This window comes from Stigmatopora nigra, unplaced genomic scaffold (genome assembly GCF_051989575.1).
Source record: "Stigmatopora nigra isolate UIUO_SnigA unplaced genomic scaffold, RoL_Snig_1.1 HiC_scaffold_25, whole genome shotgun sequence".
Taxonomy (NCBI): domain Eukaryota; kingdom Metazoa; phylum Chordata; class Actinopteri; order Syngnathiformes; family Syngnathidae; genus Stigmatopora; species Stigmatopora nigra.
The window spans coordinates 1,250,513-1,277,285 of record NW_027551604.1 but is presented as its reverse complement, the minus strand read 5'-3'; the positions used below and the strand labels follow the sequence as shown (position 1 = coordinate 1,277,285).

Below are 26,773 nucleotides of genomic sequence, written 5' to 3'. Positions count from 1 at the left end.
CAGTAATCCCTCGAATATCGCGGTTCAGGTAGAATTAACATGGCCGTGATATTTGAAAAATCGCAAAGTAGGGTTAACCTTATAGTGACTTTTTCTGAGTTTTGGTGTGAATTTTGACATTTTTATGAATTTTAAAAAACTATTTTTTTCTAAAATAATTAATAGCAGAAAAAAATTGCAACATAGTGAATTTGCGATAAGGGAAGAGGCAATAATCGAGGGATTAATGTATTTTTTTGTACATTTTTTTATCATTTACAGTTTTGGACACTTAAAAAATATATTTTTTTCTAAAATAATTAATAGCAGAAAAAATCGCAAAGTAGTGAATTTACGATAAGTGAAGACGCAATAATCGAGGGATTACTGCATTTTTTGTACATTTTTTTTATATAATTTACAGTTTTGGATACTCTAAAAAACTTTTTTTTCCAAAAATAATTAGTAGCAAAAAGTAGTAAATTTGCGCTAAGTGAGGACGCAATAATCGAGGGATTACTGTATTTTTTTACATTTTTCACCTACATTTTATGAAATTTGACTGATGTCTGAACTTTGGCAGTAAAAGTTTGAATAAATGTCGAGATAATAAATATAACAAATATGACGCTAGCCCATTCTACATCTCAGCCTTAAATATGTCAATAAACATCAAAAGTCATCCATTTCCCACTGAGGTTTTGTTTCAAAATGGCATGGCAGAACAGTTGAAACGCCACCTTTGGTTACGCATCGCTGCTTGAGCCGTAATGGCGGCACTTTGGGTCAAAAAATGAATCAACTTTGGGAGAAAAAAAGAAAAAGACATAAAGCCGATAACATGTAATTCCCCTCCAGTCCTGTAGGGGCAGCCTCACCAACATTCCAAAAGAAAACAACTCTAAAATAAACACAATTTGGCTTGTTTTGCAGGAAATTATGATGCATTTGAAATACAATAATTTCCTCCATATTTTCCCTGTCAACTGCAATGCGGAAAAGGGGCGGGGCTTAATATGAATTGAGCATTTTTATGGATCTAATGCATAGAATTTAATATCCCTTTCAGAGTTATTCCACCCCAGAACACAGACAACTATATAATGTTGCTTTGAATATTAATATTAATATTAATAATTAATAATAATAATAATCCCCCTTTTAAATTCCGCATAGAAACAAGTTTGGACTCCAGTAACAAGGAAACGCCCGTCAAGTTTTAAACAATAACAAAAACAATAACAACAACAACAAAAAAGCGATGCAAATAATAATAAATAAATCAGCAAGTTTTGGAATAAGACCCTGGTTTTGATTCATTTTTCTTTTGTTTTTAAAAAAAAAATCCTGGCTATATTAAAAAGAGATCATAAAAAAAAGTAAGTCAAGATCACAGAAGCCTGTGTGCTTTTTTTAAGGTGCTTTTGTAAACCATCGACCCAATTTGTTTTTTTTTTTGGCAAGGGAGGGGTGAGGACTGGAGCTTCTCATCGAGTGTTGCCGTGGTAACGCAGCGAGGTTGAAAAGTGGACACGGCAGGAGAGAAGCACACTTCAATGCCTTGATGTACAGTATTTTCCACTGGCCTGAGAAGTGTACTCGAGTGTGTATTTACGTGTGTGTGTGTGTGTGTGTGTGTGTGTGTGTGTGTGTGTGTGTGTGTACACTAAGGTTGTGTATTGCTGTCATGCTAACAAAGTGTGGGTATTATTTAACTTTTGTTCAAGTGTTGCATCGGTGTGTAGGCAGGACTCTCGAAATGATTTTGAGATGTGTGAATTTGGAGAAAAAACTGTTTTTTTGGAGTATGCAACCTTTTGGAGGTAGCCTTGCACTGTTGTAGTCTCCATTATGGGGTTTCAAGTCAAATTGAAATCAGATTTCTAGGGAAATTTTACATTGGGGCAGTGTGTTAATGCATTTAGCATTTTTTGCTAGAGTGCTAAGTGCGTTAATGCGGTTAGCATTTTTTGCTGGAATGCTAAGCTTTGTATTTTTAGCTGGAATGCTACGTGTAATTCACTTAGCATTTTTAGCTAGAATGCCAAGTGCATGAATGCACTTAGCATTTTTAGCTGGAATGCTAGGTTGATACACTTAGCATTTTTAGCTAGAATGCTAGGTGCATGCACTTAGTATTTTTAGCTAGAATGCAATTAGCATTCTAGCTAAAAAAGCTAAGTGCATGTATCTAGCATTCTAGCTAAAAATGCTAAGTGCATAAATGTACTTAGCATTTTTAGCTAGAAAGCTAAGTGCATGTACCTAGCATTCTACTAAAAATGCTAAGTGCATAAATGTACTTAGCATTTTTAGCTAGAATGCTAAGTGCATTAGCACTTGGCCCCCAATACTACACAACACCTGTAAAACAATAAAAGCCAACTTCAGCCTCTCTAGTTCTCATTTACAATCTCATTGAAATAACCGACGTTTGGTATATCATAAAAATATGATGATGTAAGTTTCCATGACATTCCATCACACTTGCCTTGATATTTTAGCATGACAGCAATACTTTTCTAGTACACTTTTGTGTGTGCGTTTGCCTGACAATTCCATCAGCATTTGGAAAACCCTCACACAAGATGTATCGCAGTAACACACTGCTCGTTAATGCCTTGTAAACGTAAACATAACCACACACACACCCACACAAAAACCGGCAAAGTAACTTTAGGCCAGGTTGCTGCTAATGTCCAAGGCTTGCTGGTACACCCGAGTCACATCCTCCAGATCCCCCAACAACGAGAAGCTACCATTGTCCTGCGGGGAGCCCTTGCTTCTTGGACAGCGCCCGAATTTCCCACCCTGGAGCGTAGGGGGCGCCGTCTGAAAGCCCGCCAGGTTAGCCAAGTGTAGCAGGTTCTCCGCCGACAGACACGCCCGGATTTTCGGCCGCGAGTGCGGCGTGGAGGGATGCCACTCGGCGGCTTTGACGGAACCGTCTTCCCCGACGATACTGGATGGCCTGCTCTGACTTCGCGAAAGTCCCGAGTCGGTGGACGGCGGGTGGACGGACTCGCCCAAGGCCCCGCCGGCCGCCAACGCCGCCGCTGAAGGCGGACCGCTGTAGGTGGAGTATTTCCCGTTCCGTTTTAGGATCCCCTTCCTTCCCATGACTCGTTTGGGGGGGGAGGTGGCTACCAGAGTCATGTTGACTCCGCCCAGAAGCTCGGAAGACTCACTACGCTCGGGGGAGGAGTAGTACCCTGATTCCCGTTGTTGCTTGTTTTTCAAAATGCCTTTTTTGGGTAGTGTAGGCACCATTTTGGCAGGGGAACCTCCCCCAAATGGCGTCTCTTCTTCTTCTTCTCGATCTGGACTGGAGACTTCGCAGACTCCGCCTTCTGCCAGATTAGTCCCGCCTACTTGGACTTCCTCGGCGTTGGTTGATGGGAGTTCCCCCGCCGCTAATCTGGTTTTAAGGATGCCTTTAGGTCTTTTCAGTCCCGGTTTGTCTTCGGCACCCCCGTGCGCCTGGACGCTATCCTCCATGTTTTCCTTTTTGGACTTTTTGGGCCTTTGGCGGATCAAGTGGGGGGCGGTGACAGGACCGCGTGGCTCAGTGCGGTTCTGCCAGTCGATGAAGCGGGCTAGCATAGGCGAGCCGCCGCGGTCCCGTTGAGGGTCGCAGTCGCATACGCTGTTCTTCCAGCCCCAGTTTACCCACCAGTGATTGGCGATGTCCTCCGCCGTGGCTCGGCGCTCGGGGTTGACCATCAGCATCCAGCGGATTAATCCCCGGGCATCTACACAAAAAAAAAAAAAATTCAACATGAACATTTTGCCGTATTTACTCGCATATAAGCCGCCTTCGCATATAAGCCGTACCCTTAAATTCGTCTAATGTACTTAGATATTAAACAGTACTTAGATATTAGACTATACTTAGATATTAGACAGTACTTAGATATTAGACAATACTTAGATATCAAACAATACTTAGATATTAAACAGCACTTAGATATTAAACAGTACTTAGATATTAGACAGTACTTAGATATTAGACAATACTTAGATATCAAATAATACTTAGATATTAAACAGTACTTAGATATCAAACAGTACTTAGAAATTAAAGAATACTTAGATATTAGACAATACTTACATATTAAACAATACTTAGATATCAAACAGTACTTAGAAATTAAACAGTACTTAGATAGTAAACAGTACGTAGATAGTAAACAGTACTTAGATAGTAAACAGTACTTCGATATTAAACAGTACTTTGATGTTAAAATGTACTCAGATATTTAGCAGTACTTAGATATTACAAAGTACTTAGATATTAAACAGTACTTAGATATTAAACAGTACTTAGATATCAAACCGTACTGAGATATTAAACAGTACTTAGATGTCAAACAGTACTTGGATATTAAACAGTACTTATTTATTAAACAGTACTTAGATATCAAACAGTACTTAGATATCAAACAGTACTTAGATAGTAAACAGTACTTTGATATTATACAGTACTTAGATATTAAACAGTACTTATATATTAAACAGTACTTAGATAGTAAACAGTACTTAGATATCAAACTCTCTCTCTTAGATATTAAATTCTCTCTCATGAATATAATTTTGAGAGCTCGTTTCAACAGTACCTCAACTCTGTCACCAAAAGACTGGTGAGACCTAAGATAGAGGTAGTGCTAGCTAAGTAATTTGTTAGCAAAGAGTTTGGGATCAATTCCCGTGTTTGCCAGGCAATCTGCCTTACCAGAGGATTGCGTCGGCTCTTTGTAGTCGCCATTGCTAATCTGGCGAATGAGGTTCTTGTGGTCGCCTCCATCAAACGGCATGGTTCCGTAGACCAGCGTGTACAGCAGTACCCCCAGCGCCCAGCAGTCCACCTGAAAAAAAAAACAGCAGAAAAATGCCTTCATTTTCTGAACCCCTTCTCCTAACAAGGCTCATGTGGGTGAGGGTGCTGGATCCAATTCCAGATCACCAGGCCATGTGTGTATATCCGACCTTAATTAATTGTTATTATAGCATTTATATAAGTACTTAGATATTAGACAGTACTTAGATAGTAAACAGTACTTTGATATTATACAGTACTTAGATATTATACAGTACTTAGATATTAAACAATACTTAGACATTACACAGTACTTAGATATTAAACAGTACTTAGATATTAAGCAGTACTTACATATTAAAGAGTACTTAGATAGTAAACAGTACTTCGATATTATACAGTACTTAGATATTAAATAATACTTAGACATTACACAGTACTTAGATATTAAACAGTACTTAGATATAAATCAGTACTTACATATTAAAGAGTACTTAGATATTAAACAGTACTTAGATAGTAAACAGTACTTTGATATTATACAGTACTTAGATATTAAACAATACTTAGACATTACACAGTACTTAGATATTAAACAGTACTTAGATATTAAGCAGTACTTACATATTAAAGAGTACTTAGATATTAAACAGTACTTCGATAGTAAACAGTACTTTGATATTATACAGTACTTAGATATTAAATAATACTTAGACATTACACAGTACTTAGATATTAAAAAGTACTTAGATATAAAGCAGTACTTACATATTAAAGAGTACTTAGATATTAAACAGTACTTAGATATTAGACAGTACTCAGACAGTAAACAGTACTTCAATATTAAACAGTACTTAGATATTAAACAGTACTCAGATATTAAACAGTACTTAGATATTAGACAGTACTTAGATAGTAAACAGTACTTAGATATTAAACAGTACTTGGATATTAAACAGTACTTAGATATTAAACAGTACTTAGATATTAACAATAATACACACTATTTATAAGGGCAGGGACTAAATACTTCTAAAAAAAAAATACAAGTAATCGACACAAAAATATGAATAATAGCTCCAGGACAAAAATAACAGTGTACCTATGAATCTGGCAATGGAATGTTATGTTATGCAAGAGTGAGGTAGCGGTCTTCAGGTGATTAATGAGTCATGGCATAAAAATAAATGTTGTGGAAAGAACTGAGCTCTGCTTCGCATCACAACCGAGTCTTGATTTACATCCTAGAGATTATCTTGACGTTAATAAGTGGCGGGATGGCTTTTCCGCCGCAATCCTTCCGAAAATCGACGTCTTTGGCTTAAAATCTTTTGACGAGCTTCGACACGCTGCTGGGAAATGGACGGTTTCCATGTAGATAAATCCTTTCCGTTACCCTTTGCTTGCTCCGCCATGCGGAAATAAGTACTTTGTGACCACCGACTTAAGGCCATGTGGCTTTTTAGACGGGTTATGTGGTTATGTAAGACTTGGGGGGGACGAGGTAAAGGGGAATGACGTGGGAAGCGTGGGAACGGATCAATGGCGGCGTTTGTGATTGGTTGGCGTTCGCTGATTGGTATTTGGTTGGGTTCAAGTATAGTGGTATCTCGAGATATGAGCTTCATGTGTTCCGGGACTGAGCTTGTATGTTGATTTACTTGTAAGTCAAATTAATGTTTCCCATAGAAATGAACTAAAAATGTATTAATTGGTTCCAAACATCAGAAAAAACAGCCAAAAAGGGATATTAGATTGAATTTTTTTTTTTATTTGTTGTAATTTGCCATCTTTTAACAAAGTAAGAAATAAATAGTGGTTTAATAGTATTAAAATGTGTTTGATAGTACTAAAATTTGGCGGATTTTGCGGAGGGGAGAGAAATTTTGCATGGCAACGCGCTTGTAACATTATATCAAAAAAATTTAAATGAAGTTGGATTACGATGCAGACACACTCAAAAATAAGTTTAATCTAACGTTGCACTAGACTTAATTGTTATTTTTGTTAAAAGTTTGATACCTTTCTTCTCCTGGGTTGGCTCTATTGGCCCCGCCTCCACCCTAACTTTCAGATGCAACCTATCCAAGGTTGTTTGCTTTTGTCTTCCCTAAAAAAAATATTCCCAAATAGTAGTATATATATTCCTCGCGTATTAGCGAACAAGCTCCGCCATTCGCACTGACTAACTTGAAAAAAAGAACACTGAAAAAAATGCAAGGCTCCACCCAGTGCTCGTATTGACATTACACTTATTACACACAATTTTACTCGTATCTCAAGATAGAGATTTGCCCAAAATTTTACTCGTATCTCAAGGTAAATATTTGCCCGAAATTTGACTCGTATTTCAAGATAAATATTTGCCCGAAATTTTACTCGTATCTCAAGACAAATATTTGCCCGAAATCTGACTCGTATCTCAAGATAAATATTTGCCCGAAATTTTACTTGTATCTTAAATCGCTCGTATGTCGAGGTACCACTGTGCTGCATCTGGACGGTATGGAGATGGGCAAACTACGGCCCGCGGGCCACATCCGGCCTTTTGACTTTAATGATAAGTGATGAGTATGTAAATACTTTAGTCCTATTTTTCTGTTTATGTTTCATATGTACTGTTAACGGATGCACTTTTTTATATGTATCCTATCTTGTGCTGACCCCGCCCATCTGTCACATTTTTAAAGTCAATGTGGCCCCCACCGGGCCCAAAAATTTGCCCACCCCTTCTCTAGAAATAGGAAATTAGATAAGCCCAGTGAGGAAACATCCTCCAAGGATCCGGACTTGGACCTAAAACGATTTCTCTCTCTGCGTTGGGTGGCTTGGCAAGGGCGAATGAGCATGCGTCTCCATTGTTGCGCGCTATTTTCAGCATTGCGTTTGCAGCAATTTGCGGCCGGCTCAGCTCAAGCGTGGACGTGTAATTTTGTATTGAGATTGGACAGCCGTGGTTTTTTGAGCACTCGCAAAGAAATTATAGTCAATTACATTTAAGTGGGACGCTCGGGTTTTGAATGACTTGAAAGGAAAAAGCTGACTCCCGTCTTTTGTTTTATGGAGTTTTTTGGTACATAGTGTACTTGCGCAAAATACTTGTGGGCGGGATGAACCGTCCTATTGTATTGAGTCCTGTTTTTTTTTGATTTAGTAATATTTGAGATGACAATGACACAAAAACAAGTCCAATCGTGGAAGCCGTAAATTGAAATTGATTTAAAATGTGGCTTTAATAATCCTAATAACACTTAAACATATCTAACTAAGACTGTCTGTGACTATTTATCAAAAAGAGCGACAAATAAGACAATGTTTTTGTCCAAAGAAAAACTATCAATGTAGTAAAATATAATTGAAATACCCAGAAATCAGCCATGACTCTCAAATTGTCTTTAAATGACAGATTAAGAAAAACACGCTAAATAAAATGAAGCTCAATTTTAGGTTGATTAGAAACAATCTAACGCAGGGGTGTCAAATATACGGCCTACGGGCCGGATCCGGCCCGTCTGGTGGTTTGGTACGGCCCGGGGAAGAAAGCGGCATTGTATAAAAAAATTATGAATTTTCTTTAAAATTTGTAGTTCTTGTATTATCCGCTAGGGGTGCAGTGTTTTAGTATGTGCAGACAACAGGAATTGACATTTATTTATGTTCTTATGTTATTCTCTTGTTCATAATATATTGTTCATAATGTAAAAGGAAAATTCTGTTAATAAACATTTTGATAATTTACTCATTCTTTGCACTAATTATTAGTATTAGTGACTAATACAAAGGGAGTTTGACATCGCAAAAATATATTTTGAAAGTATTGGACAGAACTGTCATATATTAAAAAAATACATTCACCTGAACTGGGGCAATACTGTTAAATATACAGATGCTACCTTAGTTTACAAAATCTTCCAACACATAGCTCCGCCTCCACTACAAGATTTTGTACCAAAAAAATCCAAGACATCAACAATGGCTGGCTCTAGAGGTGACTGTGTAGTTGCTAAATTAGCCAAATAAGCTTCTAGCTTCATTCCTGGAACTCAATAGGCCAAGCTCTTCCCCAATCATCTTCAAGTTGGCCGAGTTTGCGAAGTAGTCGTGCATTATCCAATTTTGAGGACATTTATGTGCATCATTTTGGGAATATTTTGAAGGGAAGACAAAAACAAACAATCCTCTAATTGCCATTGAGTTCCAGGTATGAAGAGAGAAGGTGCTATGGCTAATTTAGCACTCTTTTTGAAGGAAACTACACAGTCACCTCTAGAGCCAGCCATTGCTGACGTCTTGGATTTTTTTGGTACAAAATCTTGCAGTGGAGGCGGAGCTATGAGTTGGATAATTTTGTAAACTAAGGTAGCAACTGTATATTTAACAGTATTGAGTATTCAGTTCAGGCGTTTGTGTGTTTTTTTGGAATATTTGACAGTCGTTTTTTGGTTTTCCAAAGACATTTTTTTAAGTAATAGCGCTCACCTCGGGCCCACGATACGGCCTCCCGTTGACGATTTCTGGCGAAGCGTAAAGCGGACTGCCGCAAAAAGTTTGAAGCAGCTTGTCTGTGTGGTAGAGGTTGGACAGGCCAAAGTCAGCAATCTGCAAAAATCAATAAGATACAATCACAACACAATAATAAACAATCATATAGTCATTTTCTTGACTTACCTTTATATTACAGTTTTCATCCAGTAGCACATTTTCCAGTTTCAGATCCCTGTGAACCACTCCATTCTGAAAAAAAACAAAATACCTAAATTAGTAAACCATATTTGACATCTATTGACACCATACTTTTTCATTTTATGCTACATATGTAGTTCAAAATTAGCAATATTTGCTAACCTTTACTTTCAAATGTTAGCCTCTAAGCTGCTACTCTCGTCTTCTTTGCGCAGCAGCAATCATATGGCGCGCAGTAAACAAAATCCAAACTTTTTTGTTATTTTTTAGTTTTTTTTAGTTTTTTTACCCCTTACCCCATGATGGCGCTGTTTACACAGCAGCCAATGGCAGTAGCTCTGTCCACTCTTATGTTTTTTTGTGTTTTAGAGCATGTTTTACATGAAAAATCAGATAGAAAATTGACATGCACCTGCTTATGGCAGGTATGATACTTGTGTATACCCATAGTGAGCAAGGATGGGGTTTCTCCCACTGGTACTCAGTGCACTCAGGTTGTCTTTCTGCCCAGACCAACCAAAAATTAGAGGGAACATCCTTGTCCACTCATAAATCAAAAGAACCAATGTTTTATTTTTTGGGGAATTCCAGATCATCGCATTTCACGGTTCCCATGCAATTTCTCGGTTATTCTTCTGGTTCCATAAGTGATAGTTTAGAAGTAAAATCTATCTCAGTTTTGACATCTGCTGTGGTTTTGTCATCATTCCGCCGGCCTGTAATTCCCAGCCTGTCTTCTGTAAATAATATTTTCACAATATAGTGAGATTAAACAAAACTATGTTGAGAGCAGGCGGTGGTTCAAGTCCTTTTTTTCCCAGAGGGCCACGTCCCGCACGATAGGGGTGATCCTCGAATTTGGTGAGTCATGATGGACCCCGCCCACTTTGAGATTAGCCGCTGAAGGTCGGCGTTCATTCTTTGTGAGGGAATCGCCTATCTGGGGGCCGTGACATCATTGTGAAATTATTTTCATCTCTAGCCCAGGCGAGAGGGAAGCCCCTCCGATGGAGCCCCGCAAATCTAAGGGGAATTACTGTATTTACTCGCGTATAAGCCGCCTTCGTGTATAAGCCGTACCCTTAAAATTGCCTTAAAATGGTCAAATTTTACAATTTCTCTTGTATAAGCCACACCCTTAAAATGGCCTTAAAATCGTTGAATTTTACAATTTCTCTCGTATAAGCTGTACCCTTAAAATGGCCTTAAAATTGTTATTTTGGGAAGAAAATCTGATATTTTAATTAGTGTACCATATTTTCTCGCATATTAGCCACCCCCATGTATAAGCCGTACCCTTAAAATTGCCTTAAAATCATTGAATTTTACAATTTATCTTGTATAAGTTGCACCCTTAAAATATCCTGAAAATCATTGAATTTTACAATTTCTCTCGTATAAGCCGTACCCTTAAAATTGCCTCAAAATGGTCGAATTTTACAATTTCCTCTGTATAAGCCGCCCCAGATTCACAATTTTCGCCTCCATATTCATGGTTTTAATAGGGAGTACTTTAATGTTTTATTTTGAAGGGAAAATCATTTAAAAAACGGACGAGGACAGGGCTAACTAGGAGGCTTTCTGTTTCTACTGTAATGAGAATGTATAAGCCAGAACGAAAGCGGCCTGCGTTCCGTCTTCGCTCTGAAACAGATGACTCTCAGGCGGAAAAGTGCCAAGAAAAGCAAAGCGTGTAAAGGCTCTCAGACCAAGCGTCGTCTAAATCACACAGCCCAACGTGGCCAATGTTAGCAACGCCCCGGCCGGAGAGTGAGGAAAATGAGAATGTTTGGTTGTCTTACCTTGTGGCAATGGTGCACAGCGGAGACAATCTGGCGAAAGAAGTGTCGCGTCTCTCGCTCGCTGAGGCGCCGCCGCTCGCTGATGTAGTCGTAGAGTTCGCCCTTGCTGGCGTATTCCATGACGATCACGATCTTGTCTTTGTTCTCGAACACTGGGGGGGGGGGGCGAGTCGGAAAAACGTTGGGTCACAGGGGGTCGAAGACAAGTCAAAGACACATCCAAGACATGTCAAAGACATGCCGAAGACAGGTCGAGGACACGTCAAAGACAAGTCAGACAAACCAAAGACAAGTCAAATACACATCAAAGACAAATCAAAGACACGTCAAATACACGTCAAAGACACGTCGAAGACACATCAAAGATACGCCAAAGACAAATCAAAGACACATTGTAGACACGTCAAAGACACACTAAAGACACGTCAAAGACATGTCAAAGACATGTCAAAGACATGTCAAAGACATGTCAAAGACATGTCAAAGACATGTCAAAGACATGTCAAAGATACACAAAAGACACGTCGAGGACACGTCAAAGACACATAGAGGGAGCGTAAAAAACCTCAAGACACGTTAAAGACACACCAAAGAAAGACCAAAGACACGTCAAAGACACGTCAAAGACACGTCAAAGACACGTCAAAGACACGTCAAAGACACGTCAAAGACACATAAAATACATGTCAAAGACACATCAAAGACACCTCAAATACACCTCAAAGACACCTCAAATACACCTCAAAGACACCTCTAAGAAACCTCAAAGACACCTCAAAGACACCTCAAAGACACCTCAAAGACACCTCAAAGACACCTCAAATACACCTCAAAGACATCTCAAAGACACCTGAAAGACACCTGAAAGACACCTGAAAGACACCTCAAAGACACCTCAAAGACACCTCAAAGACACCTCAAAGACACCTCAAAGACACCTCAAAGACACCTCAAAGACACCTCAAAGACACCTCAAAGACACCTCAAAGACACCTCAAAGACACCTCAAAGACACGTCAAAAAGACACATTTCCCCTTGAAATGGGAAGAGCAGACTTCTCCCCGTTGAGCCCCTCTAAAGCCCACCTCGTGCATTTGGCCAGCAAAGAGCAGGGAGGGACCACTAATTCAATCAAAAATGTTCCTCGGGGACGACTAGGCGGCGAAAACGTAGCCGGCGAAGGATTTCCCAGACGGACGCTCTGCCGCCGCGTGGACTGATGCCCTTGACACGTCCCGCATCCACATGGCGTCACCACATTTGTCAACTCACTCCCACATTTCCTATCCGTTGGTCCGATAGCGCTGACCAATCCGTGAGTCACAAAAGATCGGCTCCCCCATCGAGTTCACACATTGAATTTGTCGGCCTTTAATTCCACTTTGGTGGAAATCCAAAGCCATTGTTTGCGTGGCACACATCAAACAATACAAAGTTTTTGGTGGCCTGTCATTTGGTGACTTGTTAAAATCAAAGACCGACGCGACACGGTGACTCACTTTGCTTCGTGATACTTCACAATTTGGTTTTCCCACATTCCAAAAACATGCTAAGCTACCTAGCTCAACGCTCTAAATCAGGGGTGGGCAAAATTTTGGGCCCGGCGGGTGGGGGGGGGGGCACATTGACTTGAAAAATTTGACAGATGGGCGGGGTCAGAACAGAAGATAGGATACATATAAAAAAGTGCATCCGTTAATAGTACATATGAAAGATAAACAGTAAAATAGGACTAAAGTATTAACATACTCATCACTCATCATTCAAGTAAAAAGTTTAAAGTACAAAGTATAGTAACTAAAGGAATGTATTAAGAAATATTAAAATATCATTTAAAAAAATAGAGGGACTTTAAAACCCAAAAAAACAAATAATGGTGGACAGAGCAACTGCCACTGGCTTCCGTGTGATGGCGCCATCTTGGGGAGAAAAAAAAAAACATTATTTGGACAATGTCGGCGGGCCGGATTAAAAAGCCTATTGGGCCAGATGCGGCCCGCGGGCCGTAGTTTGCCCATACCTGCTCCAAATTGCCCCTGATTGGTTGTCCTTAACAAAGCCTTAAAAAAAGTATAGGGCGGCCAAGTTTTGGGGACGAGGGTTCAATCCCAGGTCGCCCTTCACTGTGTAGAGTTTACATGTTCTTCCCAGGCATACGTGGGTTTTCTCCGGGTACTCCATTTTCCTCCCACATCCGAAAAACATGCATGCTAAGCTAATTGTATGCTAAATTGCCTAACTCTAGCTATGATTGGTTGTCCTTTGTCTCTTCGTGTCCTCTAATTGGCTGGCCACCGATTTGTGGGGCCCGGTAGTTAGCTGGGATAGGCTCCAGCACCCCCCGTGACCCTGGTGAGGATAAGATGAATGGAATAATACTAAAGTGTCAATCAAGTAGGCTTTGTTTATCCGGCACTGACAAGTGAATAAGAAGTATATTGTTGAAGTGCAAAGAGAAGCCAGACACCGTAAAATGTGCCAAACAAATAAACACCCCGCCTTAACTAGTGGTCACATGTGGTATTAAAAGTGGAACTCAAAACATATGAAAAAAAAACAAAAACCTCAATTCCTGATACTTTCTGCTCATACTTTTCTAAAATTAAGGAGTATTTGGCTTAATGTATCAAACAGAACAATAAATTAATCATGTTTTGTTATATATTTGATACTTTTTAACTGTTCTTAAGCCTTAAAGGCATTGACTTTTTAACACAACCAAAATTAGGCGACTTTTAGTTGCTTGGAGCAATTTGTGCACTTATTATAGGCATTAAGTGGGTTTTCTACTTTTTTTTTACAACAAATCCTCTTAAAAACACCGCACACAAAGCTGAATGAGGAGTGTGTAACGAGGGTGCTAAACCTCACTTGTCTGCACGTTGAAAAGTTTTGCACATTTGTTGTAAGAGACACAATTTGGAGGTTTCATTTGCAAGGGTGCTCACTTTTTCTCTCTTTCTCTTTCACTCTCTTTTTTCCATCTCTCTCTCTCTCTCTCTCTTTCTCTCACTGTTTCTCTCTTCCTCCCTCGCTTTTTCTCTATCTATTTCTTTCTCTATCAGTCTTTCTTTATCTCTCTCCGTCTCGCTCTCTCTCTTTCTCCCTCTCTTTTTCTCTCTTTCACTTTGTCTCTCTGTCTCTCTCTTTCTGTCTTTCTCTAGTTCTCTCTCTCTCACTGTTTCTCTCTTCCTCTCTGTATCTCTCTCTCTCCCTCTCTTTGTCTCTCTCTCTCTCTCTCTCTCTCTCTCTCTCTCTCTCTCTCTTTCTTTATCTCTCTCTGTATCTCTCTCTCTCTCTCTTTCTCATTGTTTCTCTCTCTCTCTCCCTCTCTCTTTCTTTCTCTATCTGTCTTTCTCTCTCTCTCACTCTCTCTCTCTCTCACTGTTTCTCTCTCACTCTATCTATCTCCCTCTCTTTGTCTCTCTCTCTCTCCCTCTCTCTTTCTTTCTCTATCTGTCTTTCTCTCTCTCTCACTCTCTCTCTCTCTCTCTCACTGTTTCTCTCTCACTCTATCTATCTCCCTCTCTTTGTCTCTCTCTCTCTCCCTCTCTCTTTCTTTCTCTATCTGTCTTTCTCTCTCTCTCACTCTCTCTCTCTCACGGTTTCTCTCTCACTCTATCTATCTCCCTCTCTTTGTCTCTCTCTCCTTCTCTATCAGTCTTTCTTTATCTCTCTCCATCTCTCTCTCTCCCTTTCTCCCTCTCTTTTCCTCTCTTTACTTTGTCTCTCTCTCTCTTTCTCCCTCTTATTTTTCTCTTTCACTTTGTCTCTCTCTGTCTTTCTCAATCTCTCCCTCCGTTTCTTTTTCTCTCTCACTCTATCTTTCTCTCTCCCTCCTTCTCTTTCTCTCCCTCAAATATTGCCAATGGACACCCATCAAACAGACCAGGGTCCAAAATAATGGGGTCAATCTAACTCATACACACACTTGCATATATACAAACACACACACACACACACACACACACACACACACACACACACACACACACACACACACACACACACACACACACACACACACACACACACACACACACTTCCACACGTACACACACACACACTTCTAGACTTGCACAAGGCACACGTGCAACCTTCGCAAGTGCAGCCTGTTTCCCAGCTGCAGTTGTCTTTTAAGCGTCAACACATGTCTGGCTCCGAGATCAAGACGGGGGGGACGTGAGGGGGGGGGGGGCTCGGGACCTCTCACATGTGGGAGAGGCAATCCCTCGCAATGCCGAAAACCTCCTATATACGTTAAAGCGCCACACGTGCGTGCACAAAAATCCAATGTTCTTTGTAAGCGATGTTTACGGCTCGTATTGACGTGCGCTCGCCAATTTCCGACGCTCACCTTCGTATATGGAGACGATGTGAGGGTGACGGAGTGACGACATGATCTCGATCTCGCGGCGGATGTGAATCATGTCTTGATCGTCCTTGATTTTCTCCTTCCGAATAGATTTGATTGCCACCTGTGCAGAAGAAGAAAAAAAATCCATATTCATATAGTGTAAAATTTGACAGATGGGCGGGGTCAGCACAAGATATGATACATGTAAAAAAGTGCATCCGTTAATAGTACATATGAAACATAAACAGAAAATAGGACTCAAGTATTAACATACTCATCACTCATCATTCAAGTATAAAGTACAAAGTCAAGTCAAAAGAAATTTATTAAGAAATATTATATTTGGCTTTTTAAATGTTTATTTACTCCTCACAGTTTAATTTGAATCATTTGAGACATTTGTTCACTTATAAATGCATAATGATCAAAAATAAAAACTCTATATTAGTGCGTTGATGTCACATTTTGAGTCATATAGACCATGCTTCTATACCAAATGTTGATATAGCGTCCTAAATGACTAAAAATGTAATGCAGTAATCCCTCGAATATCGCGGCTTCACAACATTGCTGATTTTTTTACGGGGAATTTTTTTAATCTATTTTTTTTGTACATTTTCATAAAAATGTGAAAATCTGCACTCATTTGTCCTTTGCTTGCTACTATAACTTAGAATTGAAGTAAAAAAATAAAAATAAAAAAATACAAAAAAAAATATTTTTTTTGTCTCAAAAATTTTATTTTTGAATATATTTTATTTTCTAATAGGGGTGATGCTACTTCATTTTTTTTTCATTTATCACACCCATGTCTGATCTACATTAACCACAATATTTGAAGTATTACACTCTATTTATGTCTATGTAATTTTTTTGGTAACTAACAAAAAACAATCACCTGCCCAATCACAGTTTAAAAACATCATTTTATCTAGTACTCTACCTAAAAAAAAGCCGACTCATGACATTTCCAGCTCTATAATGACAGTACCCACAAGTCCAAATAAACATATCACCACAACAAAACAATCCAGATAACTTATCAACGAACTTTATACTGCAATGTATGAAGTAACTGCTATTTACTGCCCTTCCTTGTTGATTAACTCAAGACATTAGCATCTTTTAAACCTTTTAAGCTAACTTCCTAGTAGACCTTTTGTCACAACATGGCATTCTTGGAGCCAATCAGAAGATGAACAAAATAATGGCACTGCCCTATAATGGTGACGTTTTTTTTTTTTTGTTCTCCAGGTGCCTGCCCTTCTTCCAACTAACGCCGTCTATATTTAAACAGGTAGTCGGCGTCATACTTTTGAGATGAGAGGGGACAAAAATTCACAAGGGGACTTTCCATAACTGTCAACCTGAGATCAGCTGAGTATTACAACTAGAACGAGGTGAGAAGGCTATGTTTATTTTGACAAGGTCATCAAGGTTAAAAAATAAACCTCCAGTGAGTGCCTAACCCAGATATGGGCAAACTACGGCCCGCGGGCCACATATGGCTCGCTAGGCTGATTAATCCGGCCCACCGACATTGTCCAAATAATGTATTTTTATTTATTTTGTTTTTTATTTTTTTAATTAATTTTTATATTTATATTTTTTAGTTTTTTAATATTTTTGTTTTTTTTATTTTTTCCCCAAGATGGCGCCGTAATGCGGAAGCCAGGGGCAGGAGCTCTACCCACTCTTATTTGTTTTTTGTGTTTTACAGCGCCCTCTATCTTTTTTTAAATGACTTTTTATTTCTTAATACATTCCTTTTTACTTTACTTAGTACTTTATACTTTTTATTTTAATGATGAGTGAGTATGTTGATACTTTAGTCATCCTTTTCCTGTTTAAGTTTCATATATACTGTTCACGGATGCACTTTTTTACATGTATCCTATCTTGTGCTGAACCCGCCCATTTGGCACATTTTTAAAGTCAATGTGGCCCCCGGGCCCAAAACTTTGCCCACCCCTGATTTAGAGCGTATTTTCTTTCTTATAAGCCACCTCCATGTATAAGCCGTACCCCTAAAACGGCCTTAAAATCATTGAAATTGACAATTTCTCTCGTATAAGCCGCCCCCTGATTCACAATTTTCACCTCCATGTTCATGGTTTCAATAAAGAGTACTTTGATGGTACTTTGAAGGGAAAATTTTGCAAAAAAATCATCGCACATAGTATTTCTGAGATATTGTATAATTATTATTTATTATTTTATTCACAGAAGTCAAAATAAATTAGCGTTATAGTGTTTCATCCCAGTTTTTTACATGTCAAGTCTGATTTATGCGCATATAAGCCTTACCTAGTCATTCACTATAGTGATATGCGAGAAAATACGATAGTACTTATAGTTATTCCATTTTGGAAAAGAGATATAAAAAAATCCTTGGCATACTTTCATAACATTTGCACGGTAGGTTTGATTCCCACTCTCTCCAATATGGACGCCGAGGCAATGCTACGCTACGTGTCAGTCCTCCGACCTTTAGCCCCGCCCTTAAATGAGAAACTACTCCAAAATAAAACCGTCAAAATACATAGTTGTACTCTGGACTATAATTGTACATTCTTGTGTTCCTTTGATGAGTCTTTTTACTTGTTAGTTTTAACTTTTGTCCTCTGTTATCTCACAAATTGTATTGCACTCGAACCCAAAACCGCAAGGCAGTAGCCATTGCCAAGCTAATTACCGTGTACATCAATAAAAAAATATAAAAAAATATAACCCCAAACCGGAATAGTTCTCTTCCAAGGCCTTGATTACATAGAATGGAAAGCAATGAAACTATAAAAACAAACAACCTGGAGCCCTGAGGGGGGCGGAGTCAAGTTTTACTATCTTGACAATGAGTAAATGTTTGTTTTTCTTGGATTTTTTTTTCGTGGAAGCTAATTAGATTTACAATACAGCGTAGCAGAAGGTGAGTCATCTTGTTTTTATTAAATCAGGAATTCGCTAATTTAGGAAATACCTCAGTAACGACCAATATAGAAAAAAATGGTTTTTTGAGGAGCAAGTGGGCCAGACCAGTAAACTCATTGAAAAAATGACATAAAACTAACAATAAGCCCACTTTTTTCCTTTATATTAGTCACTAATACTAATAATTAGTCGGATAATACAAGAACAACAATTCTAAAAAATATTTTTTTTATACAATGCAGCTTTCTTCCCCGGGCCGTACCAAAGCACCAGACGGACCGGATCCGGCCCGTGGGCCGTATGTTTGACACCGCTGTATTAGTCACTAATACTAATAATTAGTGCAAATAATTAGTAAATTATCAAAATGTTTATGAACATAATTTTCCTTTTACATTATGAACAATATATTATGAACAAGAAAATAACATAAGAACATAAATAAATGTCAATTCATGCTGTCTGCACGTACTAAAACACTGCGCCCCTAGCGGATAATATAAGAACTACAAATTTTAAAGAAAATTCAATTTTTTTTATACAATGCAGCTTTCTTCCCCGGGCCGTACCAAACCACCAGACGGGCCGGATCCGGCCCGCGGGCCATATGTTTGACACCAATGGTCTAGAAGTACAATGATACCGATTGGATAACATGACAATGCTAAGCGGTTGAGTGGGTCCACAAAAAGGGCCTTGAGAGGGAGCCAGGTATCTGTTGTCTGTCCTCATGTAACCCCGCCCCCTGACCCTCCCCCCCGTTGTGGATCATTAAACCCTTCACTTGCCAGCTGGCTTACACGGCTCCTCTTGTCCTTAAGTGGAACCTTATTGCTGTCACTCAGTCAACAAGCGTTACTACGTACAGACTTAGTACTTAGATAGTAAACATTACTTAGATATTAAACAGTACTTCGATACTAAACAGTACTTAGATACTAAACAGTAAATAGATATTAAACAGTACTTAGATATTAAACAGTACTTAAATAGTAAACAGTACTTTGATAGTAAACAGTACTTAGATATTAAGCAGTACTTAGATATTAAACAGTACTTAGATATTAAACAGTACTTAGATATTAAACAGTACTTCGATGTTAAACAGTAGTTAGATATTAAACAGTACTTCGATGTTAAACCGTACTTAGATATTAAACAGTACTTCGATGTTAAAAGGTACTTCAATGTTAAACCGTACTTAGATATTAAACAGTACTTCAATATTAAACAGTACTTAGATATTAAACTCTCTCTCATGAATATAATTTTGAGAGCTGGCTTCATAAGTAAACACTGTCATAATTTGACCGGCGACCAAAAGACAGGCAACCAAAAGACTGACAACAGACGAGGGATGGATCACCATTTGTTCATCCCCGTGTTTTCCAAAGGTCTCTAACGTCTGCTACGTATTGTGTTGGGCTGGAGTCACGAGGGGGGTAGGGGGGGAACGGGCCCGTCACTCTGGTGGAGAAATGTACTATTCCCAAAGCAAGCAGTAAGATCGTAATACCTCATCAACGGTTGAGGAATGTCAGCCTTTTCCCTTTCCCGTACCTCTCCATTGTTGAGGGATGATGTAATCTGATGCTTTAAGATCCTATCAAGAAAATGCTTTCGTGCTTTGAAGAGGGGTTCTTCTTCTTGGGGGGGGTTCTCGGGGGGGGTTCACACTATCACCCGCCAATCATGTCATCAGTCGATCAACTTTATGCTTAGCCGGGTGTTAGCCAAAGCTAAAAACCTGTGGTTAACAATTGTTCTGATACTGGAAAGAGTGAATCCAGAAGACATCCTATTTGGATCCAGATCTGGGTAAAAGTTGAACTTTTGGATTCTATGGAGTCAGTTGTAGATTATGTATTATTTTGGAGTTTTAGTAGGGAAATGCTCATGAAGCTAAAAAGTTGGATTTGGCAACACTGCAATGTTCGCAATGGCTATTTACACAACATCGGCACCCCTGATTCATTCAGAAGCTGCATTCTTTAAAGCACGTGTGTCAAAGTGGCGGCCCGGGGGCCAAATCTGTCCCGCCGCATCATTTTTTTGCGGCCCGGGAAAGTCAATGATGAGTGCTGACTTTCTGTTTTGGGATCAAATTCAAATAAAGACTATAGATGTATATTAAATGTCCTGATTTACCCCTTTTTAAATCAATCATTGTTATTTTTAATACATTTTTCTGTGTTTTTAGGTCAAAAATAATTTTGTAAAATGTAAAAATATATTTTAAAAAAGCTAAAATAAACATTGTTTTAGATCTATAAATATGTAATTAAGAGTATAGATGTATATTAAATTTCCTGTCTTCCCCCTTTTAAATCAATAATTGTCCTTTTTTAATCATTTTTTCTGTTTTTAGTTCAAAAATCATTTTGTAAAATCTAAAAATATATTTTAAAAAAGCTCAAATAAACATTGTTTTAGATTTATAAAAAAATAAATATTATAGATGCATATTACATTTCCTGATTTTACCTTTTAAATCAATAATTGTCATTTTTTAATCCATTTTTCTGTGTTTTTAGTTAAAAAATAATTTTGTAAAATCTAAAAATATATTTAAAAAAATCTAAAAAAAAATACATTGTTTTAGATCTATAAAAAAACAGAACATTCAGGGATTTTAATCCACTTATTTTAATCCATTCATAAAAAAAAAAAATCAAAATATATCTAAAATGATCCGTCCCACTTGAAACCAAGTTGACCTTAAAGCGGCCCGCAAACCAACTGTCTGACACCCTTGCTTTCATGTTAGGGATAATTGCAGGAGGCGGAGACTAATCCAGATGACTAATGGCAAAAGTCAATGGCACACATTTAATCAATGATTGGTGGCAAAGACTTGGACTTGATCCCAAACCCAGCAAGTCAATCTACATGAAACACTATACTACAAGTACCTTATTTGAACCCCTAAGAGCAGACCTTTTAAACTTTGCGGGACCTTGAAATCTTTAACATTACAATATGGACGACAGTGTAGCGGCTAAATGCGCTAAGCAACGAGCTAACGATTTGATGTGGGCCTTGGCAGAGATTGTGGGTCTGTCACTCGGCTTCCCCGCTGCGACCGTTCCTTTCAACGGTTTCTCGCTATCACCGCAACCTTTTCAACTCGGGGGGTTGACGGCAGTCGCCATATTAACACGCGAGCGCCTGTCTCACCACTCCATAAAAGCGTGAAATGAAATCCAGACCGTGTATAAACACATGGGCGTGTGTCAATCCTGATTAATGGCGCTTCACTCGGCTTTGGGAATTAAAACAGACAAAAGATCACTTGCATTTTTTTGTCAATTTTTCCCCTTGTGGTTTTTTTCTTCAAGTATTGACTGGTTTTTCAGTGATGTAAATGTTTTATAAGCTTATATGACATTGGGGTCAAAGGTCAGAAGCAATTAAATCAGATGTAGTATCTGTCACATTAGATGTTTTTCAGTTACTGAGTTTCATACAGTTATTTTTGGAAGAAAATCCAATATATTTTAATTAGAGTACTGTATTTTCTCGCATATTAGCCGATTCCACGTATAAGCCGTACCCTTAAAATTGCCTTAAAATGGTCGAATTTTACAATTTCTCTAATGTAAGTATAATTTTAAGGGTGCGGCTTAATGAGAGAAATTGTAAGGTTTGACAAATTTAAGTCAATTTTAAGGCACCTTTAAAATTGACTTAAAATTGTCGGATTTTACAATTTCTCTCGCATAAGCCGTACCCTTAAAATTGCCTTAAAATGGTCGAATTTCACAATTTCTCTCGTATAAGCCGTACCCTTAAAATGTCCTTAAAATGGTTGAATTTTACAATTTATGTCAAATTTATGTCGTAAAATTGCCTTAAAATGGTCAGATTTTACAATTTCTCTCGTATAAGCCGTACCCTGAAAAAATGGTCTTGAAATTGTTAAATTTTACAATTTCTCTCGTATAAGCCGCTCCCTGATTCACCGTTTCACCTCCATATTCATGGTTTTAATAGGAGTACAAATGTGTTATTTTGAAGAAAAACATCTTAAGAAAAACCATCAAACGTGGTATTTCTGAGATACTGTATGAATCGAAAGGATAAACTAATGGATTGTCCATTCCAATTGCACATAGACAAATTCAAAAAGGAAGTCATGTGACCAGTACAACCAGGAAGTATGTCCATAGCGGTCTAGTTTCTCATCCCTAAGTAAGATGGCGGATCCCTGAGCGAGCAATAGCAAGCACAAGTAAGTCAGTTTTTCATTTTTTTATGCAAGATAGGCTTTTTTTTCTTGAATTTCATTCATAGAGCTCAAAAAAATATGTTTTTTTAAATGAAAAATATGTTTTTTTTTGTTCTTTAATTGTATTCATAGACAACAAAATAAATTTCTTTCACGTTATGGTGTTTCATCCCATGTCAAGTCTGATTTATGCGCATATAAGCCCTACCTTGGATTCAGTCATCATGTTTTTTATCGACAAATACTTAGCTTATATGCGAGAAAATACGCTAATCATATTCCATCTCCCTCCAAGCCAAACATGATCTCACCCACTATCTGCACAAGTATACATTGCGTAACGTAATGAGCGAAACATACCACGGTGAAACTGCAGCAACATCGATAACAAAACAAAACACAACCACGTAAAGAGAGAGAGAAGGCCAGGGGCTACTAAACATTAGTTGGTGGTGATGGGTAGAGTTGGGGAGGCAATACGCGGGTGACCTAAATTTAGTTCCCCATTGCCCTTGGTATTCTCAGCTCATGGAAAGTTCCTCGTGTCCTGCCAGGTCGGTCGGGCATACCGGGTCAAATTTTGCCACCCACGGAAATAATCGGATGTACGATTCCGCTAGGATGTCGTACGTCTTCAATGTGATGACACTGTCGTCAAGTGGGGGTATCGTGTTGTGTGTAAACAAACAATGGGGACCCCCGTTTAGGGTATTTTGTGTTTTCTCTGTTTTGACCATAGAATAAAACAAAGAGGCAGTTTGTTTCTTAGAAATGGATTATATTGCATTTTTTTGTGTTGTATAACAAGTGGGGTAGAAATGGAAACATCTTTAAAGGTTGTGGTAGGTGGGATTTTGGGGGGGGGGGGGGGGGGTTAGCATCTGGTAAAGGGGGCCCTGCGGGTGTGCAGTTGGTCCCAAGGGTACTTTGGAGTCGGTGTGGGGAGACAACAGTGACTGGGATTGGAATTGCACACTAAAGATAACAACAGAGTTGGGCTAGGTATTACGTATTGTACTTATGTAATGGGTGCTCGGACGTTTGGTCGCCTGTCTTTTGGTCGCCGGTCAAATGGTGACAGAGAGTTTAATGTTGAAGCCAGCTCTCAAAATTATATTCATCAGAGAGAGTTTAATATCTAAGTACTGTTCAATATTGAAGTACTGTTTAATATCTAAGTACTGTTTAATATCGAAGTACTGTTCAATATCTAAGTACTGTTTAATATCTAGATACTGTTTAATATCTAAGTAATGTTTAATATCTAAGTACAGTTTAATATCTAAGAACTGTTTAACATCTAAGTACTGTTTAATATCGAAGTACTGTTCAATATCTAAGTACTGTTTAATATCTAGATACTGTCCAATATCTAAGTAATGTTTAATATCTAAGTACAGTTTAATATCTAAGAACTGTTTAACATCTAAGTACTGTTTAATATCTAAGTACTGTTTAGTATCTAAGTACTGTTTAGTATCTAAGTATTGTTTAATATCTAGGTACTGTTCAATATCTAAGTACTGTTTAATATCTAAGTACTGTTCAATATCTAAGTACTGTTAATTATCTAAGTACTGTTTAATATCTAAGTACTGTTTAGTATCTAAGTACTGTTTAGCATCTAAGTACTGTTTAGTATCTAAGTAGTGTTTAATATCCAAGTACTGTTCAATATCTAAGTACTGTTCAATATCTAAGTACTGTTTAATATCTAAGTAATGATTAATATCTAAGTACTGTTCAATATCTAAGTACTGTTCAATATCTAAGTACTGTTTAATATCTAAGTAATGATTAATATCTAAGTACTGTTTAATATCTAAGTACATTTGACCGGCGACCAAACGTCCGGTCACGATTAGTTGTTAGTCTCCTTGTGGCCTGCGATTGGCTAGCCACCAATTCAGGGTGTCCCAGTTAGCTGGAATATTGTCCAGCACCCCCCTCCACCCTAGTGAGTATAAAGCAGTTCATACAATTTCAAACTTTCCGTTCCAATGACAACATATATACAGATGCGAGTCAAGTGTATTGTGTGTAATGTAGGAGTGATGCTCTACCTCTCTGCCCGAGTGGCGTTCAATGGCCTTCTTGACTTTTCCATACGTTCCCCTTCCCAGCGTCTCCAGCAACTCGTAGCGGTGCTTCAGATTGTGCTTGTGGTGGTGTTTCTTCACGCCGGGGTTCTTTCGACCGCCATCGCCGCCCGCCAGATTCTCCTCGGACAAACGTTGGGCCGGCATTGGCGAAGGTCGGGGTTCAACCCCGGAACTCGGGCCTCCGGGGGTCCTTCGGGACGCCATATAGGCGGTTTCCATCTCACTGGTGGTATTATTATAAGCCACCCGCTAACTAGCAATAAAAATTAATATACTGTAATACTTATAGGTCTAATAATAGTCATAAATAAATAAATTACAAGGAATAACGCAAAAGCTACTTGTCATATTCATACAAAAAATCCTGATTATCTTAATAAAAAATAACGACAGTGATGTCATACAAAAATAAAAATAAAAAAATCTACTTAACATAGAAAAATCTACAAAAATAAGGTTAGTTTCATTTTTTTAAAAGGATATCGTGATATAATAAGGTATTCTATTATTACTTGAGCTAATCATTCCGCTTTAAGATTCTATCTATGTCAATCATACGCTTTTAATAATACTACTAACACTATCCGATGGGTTACTCGTTAATCGACTAGTAAGGTCTGTCCGTGTGTCATTCGGGTTCCAATCGCATCATCTGTGTTCCTCCCGAACGCTGCCAACATCACTGACTCACATCGACGAGGCGAGAAAGCTGCGACGAAACCGGCGTTTTGGATGAAGATGACCCTCATGTTTGTCCCGCTCGAATTCTCTCTCATTCGTCCGGACTCAGCTCCGTATCGCCGCGCGTCTGCGGGCTGCGCGTTGCTCTTGAGCCGAGTTGACGTGCGCGTTTCTCGGATGCGTTGAGGAGCGGAGACGGTGTCGTTATTGCCATGGTGCTCTCGCCGCTAGCTAGCTAAACTGGCTGGCTCCCTCCCTTCCTTCCTTTTTCTTTTTCTCTTTCTCTTTCTCTTTCTTTCTCTCTCTCGATCGTCTTGCTGTTCTCTTGCCTTTTTTTCTTTTGACTGAACGTGAACGAAGAAATGATTCGAAGCCGGTGGGCTCCTCCTCCTTCTCCGGCTTCTTCCTCCTCCTTTGTGCGCCCATCCCCGAAACCGCTGCAAAGTGGGCGTGGCCGACGACTCCCCCTTCTCCAAGGGTCGGGGACCCTTTTTGACAAAGAGAGCCATAAACAAGTCATATTTTTGTATGTTATTCCTTGAGAGCCATGTATATTTGATGTCATTTGACAAAAAATATCAAACTTTCATCATCCAGGTGAACCTCATGATACCTAAATGCTAAAGTCCAACTTTTCAAGTGCTTCAATACATAATCATTTCACTCATTTATTCATTTTCTGAACCGCTTATTCTCACAAGGGTCGCAGGGGGTGCTGGAGCATATCCCAACTGACACCCATAATCAGCCAATCACAAGACAAAAGACAACTTTTCATGATCAGACTCAGCTCGGACAAAGTTAGCATACAATTAGCTTAGCATGCATGTTTTGGGGAAGTCGGAGGAAACTGGATTACCTGGATAAAACCCACACAAGCCTGGGGAGAACATACAAAATCCCCACAGTGAGGACTCACCTGGATTTCAAATCCTCGACCCCAAAACTGTGAGGCCGACACCCTAACCACTCATCCACTGGATTTATGGATTTGCAAGAAATATTCATAATGTATTCATTTCCAGTAAATAAATATATACATATGTACACACTGAAAAACTAATTCTCATTTTCAAGGGGTAAGCATTTTAGCATCAGGGTTTAAAGCTTAAGTGTTCAACTGTGGGGTTTCCGGTTTGAGGTTTGGATATGAGGTTCATTGAATACTCTAAAATTAATTGCCCGTTGGTGAGAAT

At 38.7% G+C, this 26,773-nt stretch overlaps 1 protein-coding gene across 1 annotated transcript; it reads right to left on the bottom strand.

The window, feature by feature from the left end:
- Window positions 1-1,319: 1,319 nt before the first annotated feature.
- On the bottom strand, window positions 1,320-26,054 carry nuak1b (NUAK family, SNF1-like kinase, 1b). Its single transcript, XM_077711201.1, has 7 exons — window positions 24,858-26,054; window positions 15,639-15,759; window positions 11,281-11,432; window positions 9,464-9,529; window positions 9,275-9,394; window positions 4,712-4,844; window positions 1,320-3,731 (listed from the first exon to the last, which is right to left on the bottom strand). Exons 1-7 carry the CDS (start codon window positions 25,113-25,115, stop codon window positions 2,656-2,658), a joined length of 1,926 nt encoding a protein of 641 aa, XP_077567327.1. The 5' UTR covers window positions 25,116-26,054; the 3' UTR covers window positions 1,320-2,655.
- Window positions 26,055-26,773: the final 719 nt, after the last annotated feature.

Excerpts from the sequence above, each read along its gene's own strand:
- nuak1b (XM_077711201.1), bottom strand. The coding sequence starts at position 25,115 with ATGGAAACCGCCTATATGGCGTCCCGAAGGACCCCCGGAGGCCCGAGT. Across the intron at positions 15,760-24,857 it reads AACGCCACTCGGGCAGAGAG|GTGGCAATCAAATCTATTCG; the intron begins GTAGAGCATCAC and ends TCTTCTGCACAG. Across the intron at positions 9,395-9,463 it reads ATGAAAACTGTAATATAAAG|ATTGCTGACTTTGGCCTGTC; the intron begins GTAAGTCAAGAA and ends TGATTTTTGCAG.